We start from the raw sequence: 19,551 nt of genomic DNA, 5'->3' as shown, positions 1-19,551 counted from the left end.
ACATCGGTCCAATGTAGGATCTGAGTTGGCAAACGACAGCCCTGTGAAGGCCCCGCGTTGCCTCTGTTCTCCCAGCCTTGGCTCAGCCATTTTTAGAAGTTGGCAGTATTGGCCCAGTTTCTCAGACGTTCTCCCAGCCTTGGCTCAGCCATTTTTAGAAGTTGGCAGCATTGGACCACTTTCTCAGACGTTTTCCCTGCCTTGGCTCAGCCATTTTTAGAAGTTGGTAGTATTGGACCAATTTCTCGGACGTTTCACCCTCCTTGGCTCAGCCATTTTTAGAAGTTGGCAGTATTGGACCACTTTCTCGAATGTTTCCCCTGCATTGACTTTGCCATATTTAGAAGCTGGCCAATTCCTGCAATAGGCAACGCAACTTTGAAGTGCCGACTGCTATGGAGCATCATGCAGTTGCTATTGTGACTTCTTAGTTTTCTCAATTGCGGCGATAGGCGCGATATATATATATATAGCTCGCACATTGTTAATTATTTATAAGCATATATAGTTCGGGGCGTAGATAATGATATCTTCGTAAAAACCCGCATAACCTCCTGTGAGATTTTTTAAATCTCAGTTTTTTAAACTAAAATATGCAAAGTTGCATGCATGCATGCGATTATTTCCCCCTTTAAGGTTGTGGTCTTCGTTCTGTGTAAATGTAAAAAGTCCAGTCGTGCAATGAAAGAATGCGAGTCGGAGAAACATATATGCAGCACCGATTTTCAGGCCTGAATTTCAAAAACTATAAATAGCATTTTATAAAAATAACTTCTCGACTCTAACGTTAAATACGCTGTACCTTGATGTGCTTGGGCGTCGCAGTTAATGCGGTATACCTGCAGAACAGCACCAAAACATATATGCATGGCGCAACGTGTCGAGCACTCCATTAAAGCAGGAATGGGTAAACAATAACGTGCGTTTGCTCCATGATAGGACAGCGCTGACCATGCGCTTATATAAGAGATACATATAGCTTAAGAAAAAAACGTTACATCGTCTGCGGGAACTCGAATTGGAAGAATGCGAAGGCATTGCGCCTCCACGGTACTCGTTCTCTCCCTTTGCCTCGTATGCAGCCCATATGAGTTATATGTGTCAGTATATGTGCCTCATATGAACACATACAGGCTTCATACGAGTTCATATGTGCCTCGTTTGACTCATATGGGCAGCATATGAGCCATATGTGTCGACAAATGCGCCTCGTATCAGCACATATACTTCATACGAGTTCATGTGTGTCACAAATTAATGTGTCTCGTATGAACGCGTATAGGCTGCGTACGAGCTCATACGCGTCACAAATGTCACAGATGAACACATCTGCTGCATATATAGTAGTTCACGCGCTACGGAAAGGTGACTTGTATGGATTACATATGTGGCATACCTTAACTGACACGCGACACTCGTGCGTACACAAGAGCTCCGATATGCACCGTATCAGCTTACATCAATCTCGTGCGAAACACATAGCCGCTGATGAGTGCCTCTCATAGAGTGGGCCTTGCTGTTTGAAACACGCGGAAAAGAAGGGATGAACAAGCGATTAACAAGTGCCCAACCAACGCATAAAAAAAACTCTTGGCCTGTTTCAAATATTTTTCTCCTTGATTCTCTGCTTGTGCCCTCCTGTTGTAAACCGCGCCTATCCAAACAGTATGACGTTAGGCGTTTCCAATGTGCTTGGACAAACGTTCAGCCAGAAGGCAAATGTTGCCTTCTGGGCTTAGTTGAGCTAATAACGCCAGGTATTTTCATGCAAAAGCTCCGACTGTAGTTAACAATATGTGCGCAATGAGAGTACTACGATCAATGGTGCAGGTGCTGTGAAAATTAAAATACATACAAATATCAGATCTTTCAGTGCTTATCACAGAGCACATCAAGATCCACAATATCAGTGGAAGTGCAATCGGCTGTAGTTCAGCTCCTTATACCTTAAAAATAAACATTTGTCCTCGCACCTAACCGTCGAATTCTGTAGTAGTGGGAAGCATAGCATAAGTCTTGTCATCGAAATGTAAAGCAGTTTTCGCCATGCCAGCAGTGGTGTAAGCATAACGCTCAACTGCCGGAACTCGCTCTCTCCACCACTGCTTACACCACTGCTTACATCACACCACAAAACCATGTAAATAAATACCATGAAAAAAAAAAAAAAAAAAGCCAGCAGTGGTGTAGTGGGTAGTGTAGTGAGCTGTAGATCTCTAGGTCGGTGGTTCGAATCCGGAACGGCGCGTAGTTTTTTTTTTTCGCGTCCGAATTTTTTTTTTACTTTCTTTAGTTTACTAACTTCAATGGAAGCTATTTTATTGTTAATTGTCTTATAATTCCACCCCAGCCCTTCCCTTTCCTTTCCTTTCACAAAAATTGTAAACCAGACACATATGACACATATGTGTCATATGACACATACGAGATATTCCATAATCATACGAGATATTCCATAATCTCGTATGAACCAGACACATATGACGCATATATACGAGATTTTTCGATAGGGACGTATTAATCGCTATCGGTTAATCGTCTTCATATTGATTACGGTCATAGATTTCAATCACGCGTCTTCAGCGCGCACTTCGCTTCTGCGTCGCGTGGTTGCTTCGGACGGTAGCAAGAGTTGGGGGGTGCGTACGTCGACTGATGTTTCGGAGTGCGATCGTTTCCTGCCGCCTTGATCCAAGCTTGAAGACGTAGATGCGACCGGCCGTTGTGAAATACCGAGATCTTGCAAGATCACACGGTATTCTTTTTCAACGATACGGTACTTGCGTTGCTTTGCATTCATGGCGAAATGCAGAAGCTTTGCGGTGAAAGACGAGGACCGCAACAGCCGCACAAAGGGACAGCAGACAGGCAGTACGACCAACACCTCCACACCACAAAAGAAAAACAAGCGCGTGCACTCGCGGCATGACTCGCGGGCAGGGTTGCCGTTGGGAACATTTTAAAAGGAGCGAAAACTTGAGCTGAAAGTAGTCAAAAGTAGCCATGCCATTCCATTTTAGCTGTCGCGTAAAATACGATGTTTTGCTCATTAATAAATTGAAGTGTAAAAAAATTGATAAAAATTATTCTTGGTGGTGTTGTCAACACTAAGCTTCAAAGAAATTTTCCGAAACTAAACGTGTATTTATCCACCGCTTTACGCATAAACGTAGGCATCCGCTCTCGCTCCCACGTGCGTTCCAAGCCAATCCCAATCCATAGCTTGTGGTCATTTCGTTTGGACGTTTGGCAGCAAAGCGCGCGCTTGTGAATTTTTATTTCTTCAAGCTTTTTGAAGTTTGGTGGCGGCACGCGTGAGTCACCGAGGGGAACCAGAAGGCACTGCTTGCGTAAGTATACATTCTGTCCTTTTTTCCCTTTCATGTTAGTTGTCAGCTAATATTTACTTGTGAACTTGTCAAGAGTGAGGACAATGAGCACGCCTCGTGTGTCGCCCCTTTATCTAACTTGTCTGTAGGCATCTGTCAGCAGTTGTCTTTTGATTAACTCAGCGGCGCATTGCAAGGTGTAACTGCGTGTAAGGGTTGGGGTAATATGAAGTAACACACACGTACACGAAGGGAAGCGCTTCTAAATGTCGTGTGTGTTTGTGTGTTCCTTCATCAGGGTGAACGCACTATCCCGGCAAATCTTGTTGGCGCATTGCTTCTGAGAGGGTTTGTTTCTCACGGCACATCGTACATTTATGTACGTGTATAGATATTATGATCATGATCGCAATGACAGTCGTCACGTGGTTACGGCGCTCGGCTGCTGACTCGAAATACGCGGGTTCGATCCCGGCTGCGGCGGTCGAATTTCGATGGAGGCGAAATTCTAGAGGCCCGTGTACTGTGCGCGATATCGGTGCACTCTAAAGAACCCCAGGTGGTCGAAATTTCCGGAGCCGTTCTCTGCGGCGCCCCCCATGACCAACCAGTGGCCACCTGCGGTGCAGTTGAGTGTTTTTCATCGCCAATTTTTGCTTTTGTGAGGCTAATCGCTTGGTTCAGGCATGCATGTCACACGTCATAGAGTCGCAGCCTGCATGCCTTGTGCTTGATTGACAAATGCTTCCATGGCAGTGTTGACATTGTTGCGTTGCGAGTCTCCGTGCGATGAGAGAAATGTGACAAGAACAGGATGAATGAACACAATTCTTCTGTACTGCCAGAAGTAATGCTGCTCCTGCCAGTGATCGGTTACAGAAAAAAAATTGAGAGTACTTTTTATTTATGTGTGTCCCTTCCCGCTACTCAGAGCCTTGTATTACAAAGTCTAGATCAGTGTGACTCTACATATAGCGAGTGCTAGTTTCGAGCTCGCTAATTGAACTCGCTTGTTTTCTCTCTTCCTCATTTGGTCAATCTTGCGTTTTACTGGTTTCTTTTTTCATCACTATGCTCCTGGTAGACTGCACTCAGTTTGATGTTCAATGCAGTGAAGTTGCACGCCACTATTGCTGGCTGTTGTTTGGTTCACATGACAGCAGGCACAGAAATATTGTTTAAATAAGTCCCAAATTGCAGGCGCTCGTGACACTTGTAACTCTCAACTCATGAAAGTTCAGAAGTGCGTTGCGAAGTAGAACGAGATGGTTGTAAGAGTACCTGTCAGTTGTCATGGTAGTGTGCAGTTTTCGGCACCCAAACACGCAAGTGCCAGTAGAGTATGGCACAGACAGTGTCTGGTAAAAATCCTTGTTTCCCCATTAATCTTTTGTCGTGTTTCCTCTGTGCAGCATGTCAAAACCATTCGCTGTGGTGAAGTTTCCTCTTGAGGACGACTGCCTAGCAGTCATCCCTGTCGGATGGCTCACAGAGACAAAAGAAGAGTGCTACTGGCCTGTGGCCAGGAGCTCGGAGGTGACGCGGCTCGCAAAAGCTGAGGCCGAGCCAGCTCTCGGAGGGGAGTGGATGCGTTGCCCAGTAGTCGTCGTTACCACTTGCCATAAGTAGTCTTATTGCAGACATATTGATGGTAGCTTCATCAGCGATTGTAAAGGCCTCTTTGCTAGATCCTGTGAGTCTGCACCTCTGCATGGCTAAATTACGACTAAGAAGTCATGTTGATAGCCACCGCTTAGCCAGCTGTCAAAAAGAGGAGCAGAATGAACTGTTAGCTATTGCACTTGTAAGCTGATGAACTACTTCTGAAACTCATTAGTGCCTTGTTTTTGAAGACCTGTAGTTCCCAGAATTAGTGCTGCACTCAGTATGCTTAATAATATTTAGTACAGAAAGGTTTAGTATGGTAATTTTTTTGTTTTTGCATTATGAAACATTTTTTGGCACACAAAAAGCACAGACAAGGAAAGAGCACGCAATACAAATGCCAGACATCAATTGATGCTTTGCGTTGTGTGCTCTTTCCTCATCCATGTTTGTTGTGCACTGAGACAGTGTTTCATAATGCAAATTCAGAACCAACTCATCCAGCTATTTACATTTAGTTCAGTTTGAATTGTTAGCCTGTCGCAGTGGCTGAGTGGTCCATGCTGCTGAGCCGAGGGCCCAGGTTACATCCAGTCTGTGGTGAAATGGAGCAGTGCAGAATGCGCTTGTGCTGTGTAATATCAGTGCATGTTAAACAACCCCATGTGGTCTAAATTAATCTGGAGTCTTCCGCTACGTCATTCTTCATAGCTTAAAGCTGTTAAATCCTAGAAACCAGAATCACACTTTTAATTGTAAATAAAACAATGCCTCTGCCACATGAGTGTTTCACAGGCTTTCAAACTGATAGTCTGTTGGCCTGAGTGTTGCTATACAGGCAGCTGAACGGGCATCAAGTCAACAAAGCAGCCCTCGGACATATTTTGTAGTGACAATTCTGTTAAGTATGGATACGTGTTTAATTATGAGGAATTATGTGAGTTAGTTTTTGAAACCCATAGTTTGTACGAGATTTTGGTGCATGGTATTGAGGGTGCCTAAGACTGTATGCTGTTTGGGCAATTAAATATGTGCTCTCGAAAGTCTGCCAGTTTCCTTTCATAAGGTTTCTGATATAAACAGCAAGCTTCTTGTGGTAAGCGGCCGTGATGGTTAGCAGTCTATGGTTGAGGAAGGAAGGACCCGTGCTCTCACTGTAATGTAAGTTATCAATCGCTCGTACAGCTCTTTTTTGTAAAGTAATAAGTACTTTCACAAAATTGGTTGAGGTAGTCGTTCCTTAGATCAACAAACAATATTGTACATGCGAAAAGACTAGAGAGAAATAAATTTGTAGTTTGAATTTTCGAGGCAGTATTGTGCGAAATTTATTTAGGATACCAACAGAGCGAGCCATTTTAGTGCAAACGTAGTTTACACGATCTGTCCAGAGTAAATGTTCTTCAAAAATGACTCCAAGGAACATTGTAGAGCTGACACGAGTTATAGGAGCTTGCTCGAAGTGAATTTGGAAGTTGTTCGGAACTTCCTTATTTTTGGCTCTAAACAGTATCTACTTTGTTTTCCTGACATTAAGTTCTAACCTATTTGATTTTAACCAAACAGACAATTGGGATAACCAACTATTGGAGGCTGCTTGCAAAATATTACTATCATGCCCTGAAAAAAATACGTTAGTATCGTCTGCATAGATTATAATGTTGTCTGCTGGATGAAGGTTGACGATATCATTAATATATAATAAGAACAACGTTGGTCCTAGAACGGAGCCCTGTGGCACACCAGACACAATCTGACCGATCCCAGATGAAATACCGTTAATGATAGTTGTTTGAGATCGGTTGTCAAGGTAGCTAGCAAATAAGGTTAAAGGAACGCCGCGTATTCCATAACACTGCATTTTTTCAAGCAATATCTTATGGTTAACCGAGTGAAACGCTTTCCTCATATCAAGGAATATGCCAACTGTTAGCAGTTTATTTTCTATGTTTTCAATTAGCTTTTCTTTGATTTCCAGTAAGGCGGCCTCAGTTGTTTTGTTTTTTTTTGAAATCCGTACTGTTGCTTGGAGATGACATGGTTTTTGTCGAGATATTGAGAATGTTTGCAGGATCCTACAAGAGCGCCGAAAAAAAGGTGCGGCGCTACGAGTTCACTTCAGCCCTAGAAAGCTCGGCAGTTTCTGGTAATTGAAATTCTCATATTTCTTTATTGATGAGAAATTATTTTGCATACTCAACAAGACGTTCATGTGCAATTCTTTTTTAGGAAATGAGGGCCACAACGATGTTGTACAGCTGCCGTCACCACGTAAGACATAAATTCTCATTTGTTAAGCCGCCGCGGTGGCTCAGTGGTTACGGCGCTCGGCTGCTGACCCGAAAGACGCGGGTTCGATCCCGGCCAAGGCGGTCGAATTTTGATGGAGGTGAAATTCTAGAGGCCCGTGTGCTGTGCGATGTCAGTGCACGTTGAAGAACCCCAGGTGGTCCAAATTTCCGGAGCCCTTCACTACGGCGTCCCTCATAGCCTGAGTCGCCTTTGGATGTTAACCGCCTTAAAACTAAAACACCATTTCTCATTTCTATTTAATGTAAGGTCGACATTGTGTTAGTTTTGATTGGGGATTTATGGTAGTATGCTTGCAAAATCTGGGAAAAAAACTCCACCGTAGCTAATTGCACTTGCAGAGAAATGGAACGTGCTCAGACTTGGCATCAGCTTTTTACATTTGCCATGCTCTCAGATCAGCAGTGAATCTGCCAGTAACCATTTCGTGGCAAACTCTCTTACCCACGTTAACAGTACTGCGAACAGGTTTCTATTGACATGACATATATTCCGCTCTCTGTTTTTGGTTTCGCCATGACAGTTTCTTTTGTGTCCTTAAATGTACCGTATTTTCCAGTGTATAAGAGGCACCCGCCATATATGCAGGCTGTAATTGAAAAAGTTGCTATATAAGACGCACCCTTATATAAGACGCACCCCAGTTTTCCCAGTTGGGCTAGTGAGGATCAATTAAACACGCTTGCGCGACCATCACGAAATTCACCGTACTTGTGAGAAATTCTTAAGCAACGCTAAGTGGTCGAAAAAGGCTACACTCACGCCATTCCTGCCCACGTTTTCGAAAAAAAGAAAGAAAAACGAAAAAACTCTCCCACATGTCCATAAGAACATTTTATTTCTACTTAAAACCTTGGAAGTCTTCACCTTCGGATGCGCTATCAAAAAGTTCGCCCATTTCTGGTGGCAACGCGACTGAAATATTCTCTTCGCACTACGTACATGGAGCAAACAAAGTGGCAAAGGGTGGCTGAAAAAAGAACGCCGGCTTGTCCTGGCTTGTCTTGACAATGGCGAGAAGCGTGATTGTCGTCATCTTTTGGCATTTCACATTACTTTTGCTTGGGGCCTCCGAAACGGTGGTGTGTTTGTGATCCCGGAAGTCGTCATCCCCGTCGTTTCATGATAAAGTTCACCTAAAAAAAGTGCGCACGGTGGTCCCCGTATTGAAGTATTAACCGTGTTACAACCGCTTCATTGCTAGTGACATTTTTTCGGTAAAAAAGGCTTGAACATGAACGTGAGTAATTTCTGAACTCTAAAAAAAACGAAAAATTCGCATATAAGACGAACCCTTGTATAGGACGCACAAGCAAGATTTTTGAAAAAAGCCGCGTCTTATACACCGGAAAATACGATACCAATGCACCATGCTGGTGCATGAGAAATGTAATTATTGAAGTACTATACACACATATTTAAAAAATTGAAAACTGATTTTTCAGGAAAGAAAGTGGTGCAGTAATTCTCTCGCATTTCGGTGGACATTCATAAGAGAAGGGATAAAGTAGGGAGTGTGAGAAGAAAGGAAGAAGGAGGTGCCGTAGCACCCTGGGATAATTTCAGCCGACTGGGGATCTTTAACGTGCACTGACATCGCACAGCACACGGGCACCTCTTGCGTTTCGCCTCCATCGAAACGCGCCGCCGCATTCGGATCACAACGTTCTTTTATGTGTCATAGGTATCTGCATGATGTGACATTGTTTGTCACGTCAACTACTTGTCATGGAGGTGTCGGTTTTGATGGGTTTTGAATTATGAAGTCTTTGTACAGCCTGTGATTGAAACCAAATTAAAATATCTTTTCGGCCAAAGGAAGCGTTACTATTGCCTGGGGGGCATCTCTATATAACCAGGAATTTGTTTCTGGACTTCGTAATTTTGTGTCTATTGTGTTTTAAAACGATCACCAGTATGCAAAACAGCCTGGCCATGCAACTGTTCTGTCCCTTCTCGAAAAATATCCTGAAGTAGCATTTCTGCATTCAATTAGGATAGAAATGTGACATTGTGGTTGTACACAGTAGTGTGTTCTGTACTTCCTGGATTGCCATCAATGACGCATGTTCATCTCCAGCCCCACTGAATCACGCTGGGGAGAGCGTGAACGAAAACAGTGCGCCACCCAGCAAGCTGGAGGGGTCGACAGCTGGGACTGTTGATGGTGAGATTTTCACTTTGTTTACTTTTGTGCAAAAAGAGAAATGCAAGCCAAACATGGGGACACAGTGAGAGGACAGAACAAATGCTGCTTGTCCCGTCTTTTCACTGTGTTCCTTTCTTTTAATTACACTCCTATTTTGTCTAGTATCAAGTGACACAACAAAATATAGAAGCTAGATCTGCTTTGCCTTAAAGAAAAACAGAGCAAATTTAAAATTTCTCATTGTACCTGCTGCTGCCGAGCAGCAGTCAACGGGCCCAGAAAGACCTAGAGAATATACTTATTCAGGAAGATATTTGCACGGAGTTCTCCTCAGTGGCTCTTGAAACGGTGCTAGGAGCACATTTCTAGTTTCAAACTATGTGCTTTGAAAGGGGTCACTCTGAAAATCATCACATGTATTTCTCAAAAACGATTGTATTGAACTGAAGTGGTACTGGAATTTACAACCTAGTACTTCCATTGCTTTCTCCTCTTGTGATTCATAGTGGAGTGGTTGTTGTGTGCCCTTCCCAAGAGCTGTATGTTGTGCTTTTGTTGGGTTCTTTTGGATCCTGGCATTTCTGTTGCCTCTCTCGGCCTACATCACCACCAGGAAGCCACTCCTACGAATTGCACTCTACACAGTAGTCCCATGTTCTGTGCATTTGTTTCCTTACCAGCATAATTTGGTCGCTTGGTCGCGGTTGGTCAGCAAGGCCCATATTGTAATTTTTCATTGTCTTTCAAAGTATTTTAGAAGTTTACTGGTTGGAAGTCAATGCAGTGCCTTGGATGCAGCGAAATGTGCTGAAAAAAAATTAATTGCGCTATCACAAAGCTCCCATAAAGGGTGCTGAAGGAGATAAGCAGCCAATAATAGTGGCATGCTCTGAAGGAGGACCTCTTGCTTAGGAAAGAACTGAACAGCCTAACTGCCTTGTGGAGCACATCAGCTGGCTCCTAGTCTTGTCTTGCCTGCAGCAAAATGGATGCGTGGTAAGAGATAAATGTGACCTTGTTTTATGTCTCAACGGTTTGGCACCTCCTGTGCCTAGCAAGAAACATTTGGTCCACCTCTTTGTTGCATTTCGCCTGTCAGCTAAGGGCTATAATTCCATAAGGGCTATCTTTGTTGCAGTTTTAATGCATTGATCCCTGCCAGCACTTGCAGTTAGAACAGATGTCTACCTCCAGCATTTTGGCCAATGTGGGTTTTGCCGTGAGCAATACTTTCCAAATGGTGCAATGCTATATTAAGGGCACAGGCCTGCTCTGCTTTCTCGCTTCTATTAGCACATGCTTCTCATGACACTGGAAGAATCCATTTGCGACTAACTGCTGCCATCTCTGCCATGGTGCAATAGCAGTGGAAATGCCCATGAAGCAATGTAAAAATTGGCGAAGCTCATAGACTGAGAAGTCCTTTACACAACAAGGCTGCAGGTTCTGTGCTAGCTATCACACATAGAGCAGCTCCATTTCACCTAGGTGTTTGTCAGTGCATGGTGACATTTATGGCATTTAAATTAGGCTAGCAAGGAATAGAACATGAATTAGAAGTGTCCTGGAGGATAAAAACTGGTGGAAGTTTAGGAGCATAGTACAGAGTGTGTTGCTGCCTACTGTTAGCCTCATACTGTTCTTTATTGTACCTCAGTGCGCAAATGATATTATTGCGCCCAGGTTAACCCTGCTCTCACTGAAATTGTTGATTGCTTCAGTTTCAGCTACCCTGCTGAAGCTGATGTCCCTGGTGCTGGAGGTCCGACAGCAGCAGCGCGACTTAATGCAGCGGTTACAAAGGCTGGAGGATCATGTGCTGCTGCGGTCGGACCGGCAGCTGGAGCAGAGGACTCGGCCAGTGTCCCCCTCGCCACCGCCTCCCACCCTTGCACTGCCCGCATTCTCCCCCGAGGAGTTGGACACTGTGGAAGCTGCCGTCCAGGACGACAGCGTGGCTGCTGGACTGGTGATTTAATGTTTCTGATAATTCGTGTCTGGAAAAAATGAATGCCTACTAACGAATTGCATGCATAATGTAATTCCGAGGTTTGTGAAGAAATCTTGAGCTCCAAGAGTATTTGCATGCCGTGCTCTGTGAATAACATGCTCTTCATAGATACCTATAATTCCTACTGTTGTGCTGGAGTGTGCTGTCACAGTGTGTTTTGTTAATGTAAATGTCTTGTTCATGAAAGTTGCTTGCTGATATACACACTGGCTGTTTCAGTGAACATTTTCAGGAATTCCTAAGAATAGGGAGTTCAAAATAGAAGAAATATTTGCAGGTACACACGCACAGTTATGCAGTAAATTATGTCCACCACTGCTGAGAGATCGTTCCTCCAAAAAAAAAATTGTTTTCCCATATCGAACTTGCGCGTCTTTAGGAATTTTTGAGTGTTCACTGGAACGCCCTGTCGATTCCTTGCGTGGTGAGATTTACTGTTGGAAGCAAAAGTGGTACGCAATGCCCAGCCGGTAGCAGAGCTTGCAAAAACTGCATCACGTGTTGGGACAGCTGTTAGGGGACTCTCTTTATCTGCTCTTTGGCTCCTATCAATTTGTTGGGCTCAGTAGCAGTGCTGAACATGTGGCGCTCGCAATATTGCTTACGGCAAGTGCCAGTTGTCACATCATGTTTCAGCCACGCAATGCAAAGAAAATGCCACCTGCGAGACTGCTGTCGCATCAGAGCGTTTAGGCGAGAAGGAGCGCTAAACAGCAAACCAAGCTACTGATGCTGGTTCTGTGCGAAGCATTGCACCTGTCACATCTTGTAGTAGCTTGGTATTTGGCGGTGCAGTCACAGGCTTTTTTGGGGCAGTTGCTCTCAGATGGTGTCACTCAATGTCATTCGATGTAGTTTTCCAGAGCTCTGCCGGTGGCCGGTCGTTGCATAACAGACTTGGTTCCAACAATTTTTTTTTCTCAGTCAAATATTTCTGTGATTACATTATTGTTTTACATCGATCAACAGCAAAAAAAAATCCCCTATGCTTTTGTTGCCTGTGGCTGCCTTTCTTCGGATGTGTCTCATAACGAGCCCCTCATTTTCCTTACATTTGTCATTTATTGTTGTGCTGTTTTAATTTAGTTCAGCAGTGGACTTTGTAGCTAACATTAAGGATGTTGTAAGGTCTGTTTTACAGGAAGCTGAGCTTTCGGTTAATATACTGTTGCATGAACTGCTGTGAACACAGCTGGAAGTTGGTCCTCTCTCAGCGCGTCTTTAATTTCGGCTAGGTTTCCCAAATAATGGGGCAGCTTTAACCCACCTCTTCCCTGTATTTTGCTCACATTATGCACATTTCATTACTTAATCTGCTGCCAAAAACAAGCAACATCGTTTAATTAAATGTGGTTGCTAAGCACGCAGCTTTACTCAGGTGCTTGGGGATTTAAATAAGCGCCCTTTGTATAGCATTAATTAGACTGCTCAATTTCAGGGTAGTGAGCCCCGCCATGGTGGCTCAGTAGTTAGGGCACTCGACTGCTGAACCCAAAGACTCAGGTTCAAACCCAGCTGTGATGGCCAGTTTTCCATGGAGGCGAAAAGCAAGGCGCCCGTGTGCAGTGTGATGTCAGTGGCGCATGTTAAAGACCCCACGTGGTCGAAACTTCCGGAGCCCTCCACTATGGTGTCCCTCATCATAGCCTGAGTCACTTTGGAAGTTCTACAAACCAAATCAATTTTAGCGTAACGGCTGTGCAGAGAAAACACATCCAGCACATAGATATCTGCAAAAAGCATTATAGTTATAATATAATAATGTCCAAGATGCAAAGCATAATGGGTAGGAGTTGGCCACCTTTGCTTAATCGCTAAAGTTTCCCTGCTCTTAGTAAACTGGGAAAAAAAAGAATGTCCATATTGGTGGTGGTGCTTTCTGCTGGTAGCAACTAGTCAAGCTATTGTATCATACAGAAATTGTGCATTATGATTGTAGGTACTCGCATGGGCTGTTGACAGGTAGTCACACAATTGTCTTAGCTATTCGATTCTGCCAAACTAAATGAAATTATAATTGATGTTTGTGCCTAATAGCTTGTGCACCTGTGGTGTTTCTTTTCAGCGAAAGCAGCTGGTCCGCCTGGGGGGCAAGGGCCTGAGGGAGGTGGGCTCCAACATAATGACCGCCATCATGGGGGTGGCTGTACAGAGGATGTACAGCCTCCATGGCCGCAAGGGCAAGTGGTCATTTATTGCCCTGAAGTTATGCAAGGTGGCAACAGGTATGTTGTTGCAGTAGCTTTTAATTGAATTTTAAAAGATGAGTGGAAGAACATGCACCAGGTTCTGCTGCGCTTTGTTTTCTTTTCTTCTTTTCAGTTGATACTTTACCAGTTTTCTTTTTCATTACAGGTGAATATTTTGTTACTGTTTTTATGGGGGTAGTCATCTGCAGTTTTCTTCCATGTGCATCTGAAGATATATGAGTCAGCAGATGCCTTTCAAAGAAAGCCCTCCCACCAGTCACATCCATCTCTTGTCATGGATCGTAGTCGTGCCTTGTATCTGCCAGCCATTTGTGCTCCCATATTTTAGTAGTGCAAAGTGTTCGTCCGTGATGTCGCAGCAGCTTTATACAGTTGGTTAGAAGAGCTTTCAGGTGGATTTTCTCCTCAAGTTGTATTTGGATACTGTAGTCCTTTCATTTTGGCACGCACTTTGAGTTAACATGTACTTGTGGCCTTTTCTGTTTTCTCTGTTGCTGAAATAATCTTGATTTCTGTTAACGAGCAAAGTTTTTCTGCTGGCCTAAAATGAACGCTTATCTTATGCAGATGCCATCTGTGAGAAGACGGGGGCGGATGTGGTGGAAGCGCAGGGGTTTATTAGGAAGTGGTTGCCAGGTTCGGTGGACCGTGGCGGCGGACGCAAAAGGCGTTTTGCCGAAGCGTTTCTGCCAAGTACCGCTGCCGGCCTGGCAACCACTGCGAGCCCCTGTGCTTCAGCCCCCAGCACAGTGCCCTCCCTTCCCCAAGCGGCCCCCACCTCCCAGAAATACTCCTCCCGCGCGGTCCTGGCTCCTTCCCAAGGTCCCGCCTCCTGCGCGGCCCTCGCTGCCTCGCAGGACTCGCGCAACCGCGCGTCCCCATCCACGGTGCCTAATTATTTAATAAATTGTTTCTCAGTTGGATTCTTTCGTTGCCTCATTTTGTTGTGCATGTGTATAGAAGAGATGATTGCAGCTTTGCAATGCCAAAACCCATGGCTTTCCCAATGCGAACATTAACTGGAATGTGAATATTCGCTGAACTGGAAATGCAATGGCATAAACTTCGGGCAAGCGTTAGCAGAAAGGCTGAACAGTGGCCTAATTGTGGTATGTCAAGCCGGTGTTGGTAGAGCGGCTGAAAGTGGGTACAATAGCGGCATGAATGTCGGTTCAGTGTTGGTAGAGCGGCTGAACAGTGGTCTGATAGTGGCATGAATGTCGGTTCAGTGTTGGTAGAGTGGCTGAAAGTGGGTACAATAGCGGCGTGAATGTCGGTTCAGTGTTGGTAGAGCGGCTGAACAGTGGTCTGAGAGTGGCATGAATGTCGGTTCAGTGTTGGTAGAGCGGCTGAACAGTGGTCTGATAGCGGCATGAATGTCGGTTCAGTGTTGGTCCGAACATCAGGCCAAGGTTGGAAAAAGTAACTTTTTGCCCCAATGCCGACGTCGGTACGACTTTCGAGCCGGTTTTGACCAGCATTATGCCAGCGTCGGTCCATTGTTGGTGTGCTGCTTGGGAAGAGGAGTGCAACGATTAGTGCCGATATGACTCATCGATTCAGCGGCTCCGGCACAGTGCATTTCACGATGTACTGGCACCGTAGATGCAATAAATTTCGTTCTTTGAATCCGTTCTTTCTTTTTTGTATATCTGCTGACTGCTTATATGTAAAATGTTACACATACAAGCTCCGGCTGGTGGAAAACAAGCGGTATATGTCTGCATTGTTGCTGGCCAGCAAGAGGTGTGGTACAAAACTAGGTGGGACCCCCGATCGCATACAATTTCCCCCTGGCCTTGCAATTGATATGCCACCTATAAAAGTTAGATCAAGGGTGGAAAAGTGGGCACAAGTCGGAGCGAACCTGGGGCTATTATTGATACTGGCGGAATGTGGGCATACTATTGGCGCGAATTTCGGGCCATTATTGACAGATCGACTGAATGAGGGCATACTATTGGCGTGAATGTCGGGTCTCATAGATTGGCTGAATATGGGCATAGTATTGGCACGAATGTCGGGCCATAATTAATAGATTGGTTGAACATGGGCATATCCTTGGCACGAACGTTGGCCATTTGTGGATGACTGGCTGAATGTTGGGTCAATGCTGGTAGCTAGACTGGCTGATTACAGGCACAATCTTGGCATGAATGAAGGGCCATTGTTGGAAAAAGTCTCGGATTGCTCAAATGCCAGTGTAGGACCAATATTCATGCCAATTTCCGCCACTCTTTTGCCACTGTTGGACCAGTCAATTTGTGCTGCTTGGGTTGTGATTAGCTGCTAGGCTATACCGCCGGCAGAGGGCGCAGGGTGGCCCTCAAGCTGCACCAACGCAGCTTTTTGCCTTGCGTCCTCTCTCCTCTGTTACTAATGTAACCTTGTGAAAGTTAATAAAGATGTATGTAGGTATGTAAAAATTGCTAAGCGCGCTACTTTACAACACACTGCCTGCCTTTAACACAGTCGTCTTAAAATCCTTCCAGAAGCAGCCTAGTTGCTAGGTTGTAGACCTAGGTCAAGTGACCAGGTGACGTCATGGCAACCTGCCCATCAGATTGTGCCGATGTGGCCGATAGCTGTTCAATTAATGATTATTTGCGAGAGGTTGCTCAGGAAGGAAACCTGGGTCTCACACGCACCACAAGTGGGTGGTGGTGGTGGTGAAAACATTTATTCAGAAACGGACAGGTGTTTGGATCAGCCCGTAAGGGACCGATCCTTACAAACACTAGGTGGAGGTCCCTAGTTTGGGACCCCAGTGGCGGTAGCCGCCGCCCGGGCGCGCCCGACTAAGGCTTGTTGGGCCTGTAAGTCGTGGCAGCCGAGCAGGGTCGCCTCCCAGTCCTCCCGGGTTGGGTTGGGGATGGGGGGAATGGCCGGGTTGGAGGGGCAGGCCCACACCGTGTGATAGGTGTCCGAAGACACCGCACTACAGTGCGGGCAGTTGCCGCTAAAGGGGGGGTCGAAATGTTTTAGGGCTGCCGGGCACAGCAATGTATTGGTGAAGAGGCGGAGAAGGAGCCGCTCATCCGCCTTCTTGAGGCCTTTACAGGGGCTAGGGTAAAGGCGATGGCTATCTTGATAGTAGGTTGCGATATTTTTGAACGTATAGACCGGATTAAAATCGGGTTCCTGATCAGGTGGGGAGGAGAAAACAGCCCGGTGAGAGAGCGCGCGGGCGGCTGCGTCTGCTGCCTCGTTTCCTGCCAACCCCTGATGAGCAGGGGCCCATATGAGGTAACGGTAAGCGCCCAGGTAGCACACGACAGCGGGCCAATATTGGAAATCCACTGGCAAAGCGTGGCCCTAACTAGGCCCAGAGTTGCCAGTGAGCATCCGATATTGGTTGTGCCACTCCTTAGCACATCCAACAATGGCCCTGGTTGTCCGTCGCTTTACCAGTATTGGCTGACCCGTCATTAGATCCTGGCTATCATGAGCCAGGTTAGCCAGGATTGCCCCACTGTTTGCCATTGCTGGCTGTGCCATCATCGAATCCTGGCTATCATGCGCCATGTTAGCCAGTGTTGTTCCACTCTTTGCCAGAATTGGCTATGCCATTTCCGGGAGCTGGCTATATTGGTCTAGGATTGCCACCGCTTATCCAGTGTTCAAAGTATACTGGCAAACGTTGATAAACATTGTGTCATCCATTAAAATGGGTTCAAAATTAATTTTATTGTTGAGTACCATATCGGCAGTTCATAATTTTCGAACGCCCTAAAACATGCGAGTTCAAAGATTTGGTTTTATTTATTATTATATTTTAACCGAACACTTTTGCAGTTTGTGAGCAAAGCTACCCATGATTCCGTTGGAAAAGCTGCACTCTGGTTGCGCAGTGAGCAGCAATAATACGTTTAGGAGAATTGCGATCGAAGTCCTGTTGATCAGAATTAACGTTCTGATTACACCCGAGACGCCTTCAACAAAAATTGTCAACAGGCGCCTTCATCAAACTCAAATAAGTTTCATTTGATTAAATTTTTGGAATAAAAAAATCACTTTTTTTTTATTCGCTCTAGAAATTCACTGCCGCAGTGCGCAGCTGGTGTCTGCTTCATGGAGATCGCGATACAAACGTAATAGATTAGCGCAAGTGCATTCGCTAAACCGAAATTGTGCTCAGTTTTGGCAACGTCCAGAAACGAAGCAGTCGCCTCGTAATTTCGAATAATGTGTTGCGCTCGTGAAATATTAGGCGGGTGCTTCATTAACGCACGCGGACACGTGCTAAGCGATTCCTACGCTTCCCTACGCCGTGCCCTGTGATCGCGCCTTTCCCGTGTTTTCTGATTTGCTATTTCCTTCCTTTTCGGCAAATCGTAGTGTTGGAAATTGTTGTTTTTGATCATTTTATTCTTCTGTTGCGTAATTTGCATGGGGGGCTATATAGCTCTTGCTCACGTCTTTGCATATTTACTCGCAAGTTTTTTTTTTGTTTCGAACATCACCTTTATTGATGAAAACCATCGAAAGTAGTTGCGAACCACAATTCAACATGCCTTTGTTTGTTTTTGCTTTTTTTGCGCGAAACTTCCACACCAACAAACAATTTGAGGATTCTCCGACGACCACTGAATAAATGGACTGACAACTGGCGTTAGACGCATGTTAACCTAGCTTGTTTGGCGCATGTACGGTACATGAAACTATGAAAGAGCGCGTATTCTGCTTGGATATTTTTTTGCTTTATATTTTTTATTATGTGGTAACATTTTAAGCTATCTTGAACTAACAGAAGCCACATCATACGGCCCCACAAAATACGCGAGTGTCTCAAGTCGTTTTGGCGAAATGCATCTTGAAGCTCCAAGTTCTTCACTTCAAAATTTTCAGGCTTTTGCTGCAGCTTTGTAGCAATACTTTGACGCTTCCGTGTTTCCCATCCACTTCTCTCTTGAAGATATTTTTTTCTGTACTGCCTGTGGCCATGTGACTCATTCTCCAAAAATTCCAAACCATTTTCACGTGTTTTGGCCTCTTTCCCTCTCTCTTTCAAGTCTTCAAGTCCAATATCTCCCCACCTGTTCTCCCGGCCGTGCCCTTTTCCAGGTAGCGGGCTAACCCCCCACCCCGCGAAGCGCTATTTTTTCTTTTTGGTTGTCACTTTCTCAAAGCTGTTTTCCCTCGCGCGCAGCTACGCGCTTAGCTGTTCCTCCACCTCCCTGTCTCCACCTTTCAGCTCGAGGACTTTTCTCGGAACCACAAAACCTGTGTAAAGGAAAATGACTCTCTCCCCTCCAGCCACCCCCCCCCCCCCCATCATCGGCTCCACTGCTCGTCTTGGAACCGCGCGACTCATCACAATAAGACATTCTTGACTGCACGGCGGAGCTCAACCACGTGCACAACCAACGCGACGAAAATGCATGCACACTCGAGCTACCACCGTTTATAGTCTGTGCACGCGAAAAACCACACTCATATATTGGGAGAGCTCCGACGCTGTTCGTACCGCCTGCAAGATCTTATTTGTAAGTACTAAAACTCTTTTATCTTGATATACGTCTGGAAGTTAGTGGTTTTTGTAGTAAATGTTGCTTTGACTACATGCGCCTTTGTTTTTTCGGCAGGAGAAGAGAGCGAGCCAAAAAGCACGAGGACGACTTCTGTGTACCCACTCTCATTGCGAAATGGCTTGCTTGACGTCGTGCGCAGTGGAATTGTGGCCGAATGGTCAGAATTTAATTTTTCGTCTTTGGTGAGAAGAACTCACTAAAGATTCACTACTTTGGCTAACAGCGGGTTTGAACTCATATGACTTGAGATAGGATCCATTCGGGAATATGTCCTTTACCGCTTATGCACGACAGAAATCAGAACCGCTTAATTAATTTTCCACTGCAGACTAGTTGGTAAGGATATGTGTAATACTTCCGTAGTGTTTCTTTTTGCCTTTTATACTTGCAGACTCAATAGAAAATC

At 45.1% G+C, this 19,551-nt stretch overlaps 1 protein-coding gene across 1 annotated transcript; it reads left to right on the top strand.

Annotated features, from left to right (window-relative positions):
* The first annotated feature begins 6,535 nt into the window (after window positions 1–6,535).
* Window positions 6,536–16,117, top strand: LOC149339004 (uncharacterized). The gene is made up of 7 exons (XM_089550848.1): window positions 6,536–7,080; window positions 7,164–7,205; window positions 9,325–9,411; window positions 11,115–11,362; window positions 13,470–13,629; window positions 14,182–14,307; window positions 16,107–16,117. The coding sequence occupies exons 1-7, from the start codon at window positions 6,972–6,974 to the stop codon at window positions 16,115–16,117; spliced, it is 783 nt and encodes a 260-aa protein (XP_089406974.1). The 5' UTR covers window positions 6,536–6,971.
* The last annotated feature ends 3,434 nt before the right edge of the window (window positions 16,118–19,551 follow it).

Source organism: Amblyomma mixtum, chromosome 6 (genome assembly GCF_055824585.1).
Source record: "Amblyomma mixtum isolate Tamu chromosome 6, ASM5582458v1, whole genome shotgun sequence".
In the NCBI taxonomy this organism is placed as follows: Eukaryota; Metazoa; Arthropoda; class Arachnida; order Ixodida; family Ixodidae; genus Amblyomma; species Amblyomma mixtum.
Note: the sequence above shows the minus strand (reverse complement) of the source record. Positions and strands in the feature narration are given on the sequence as shown.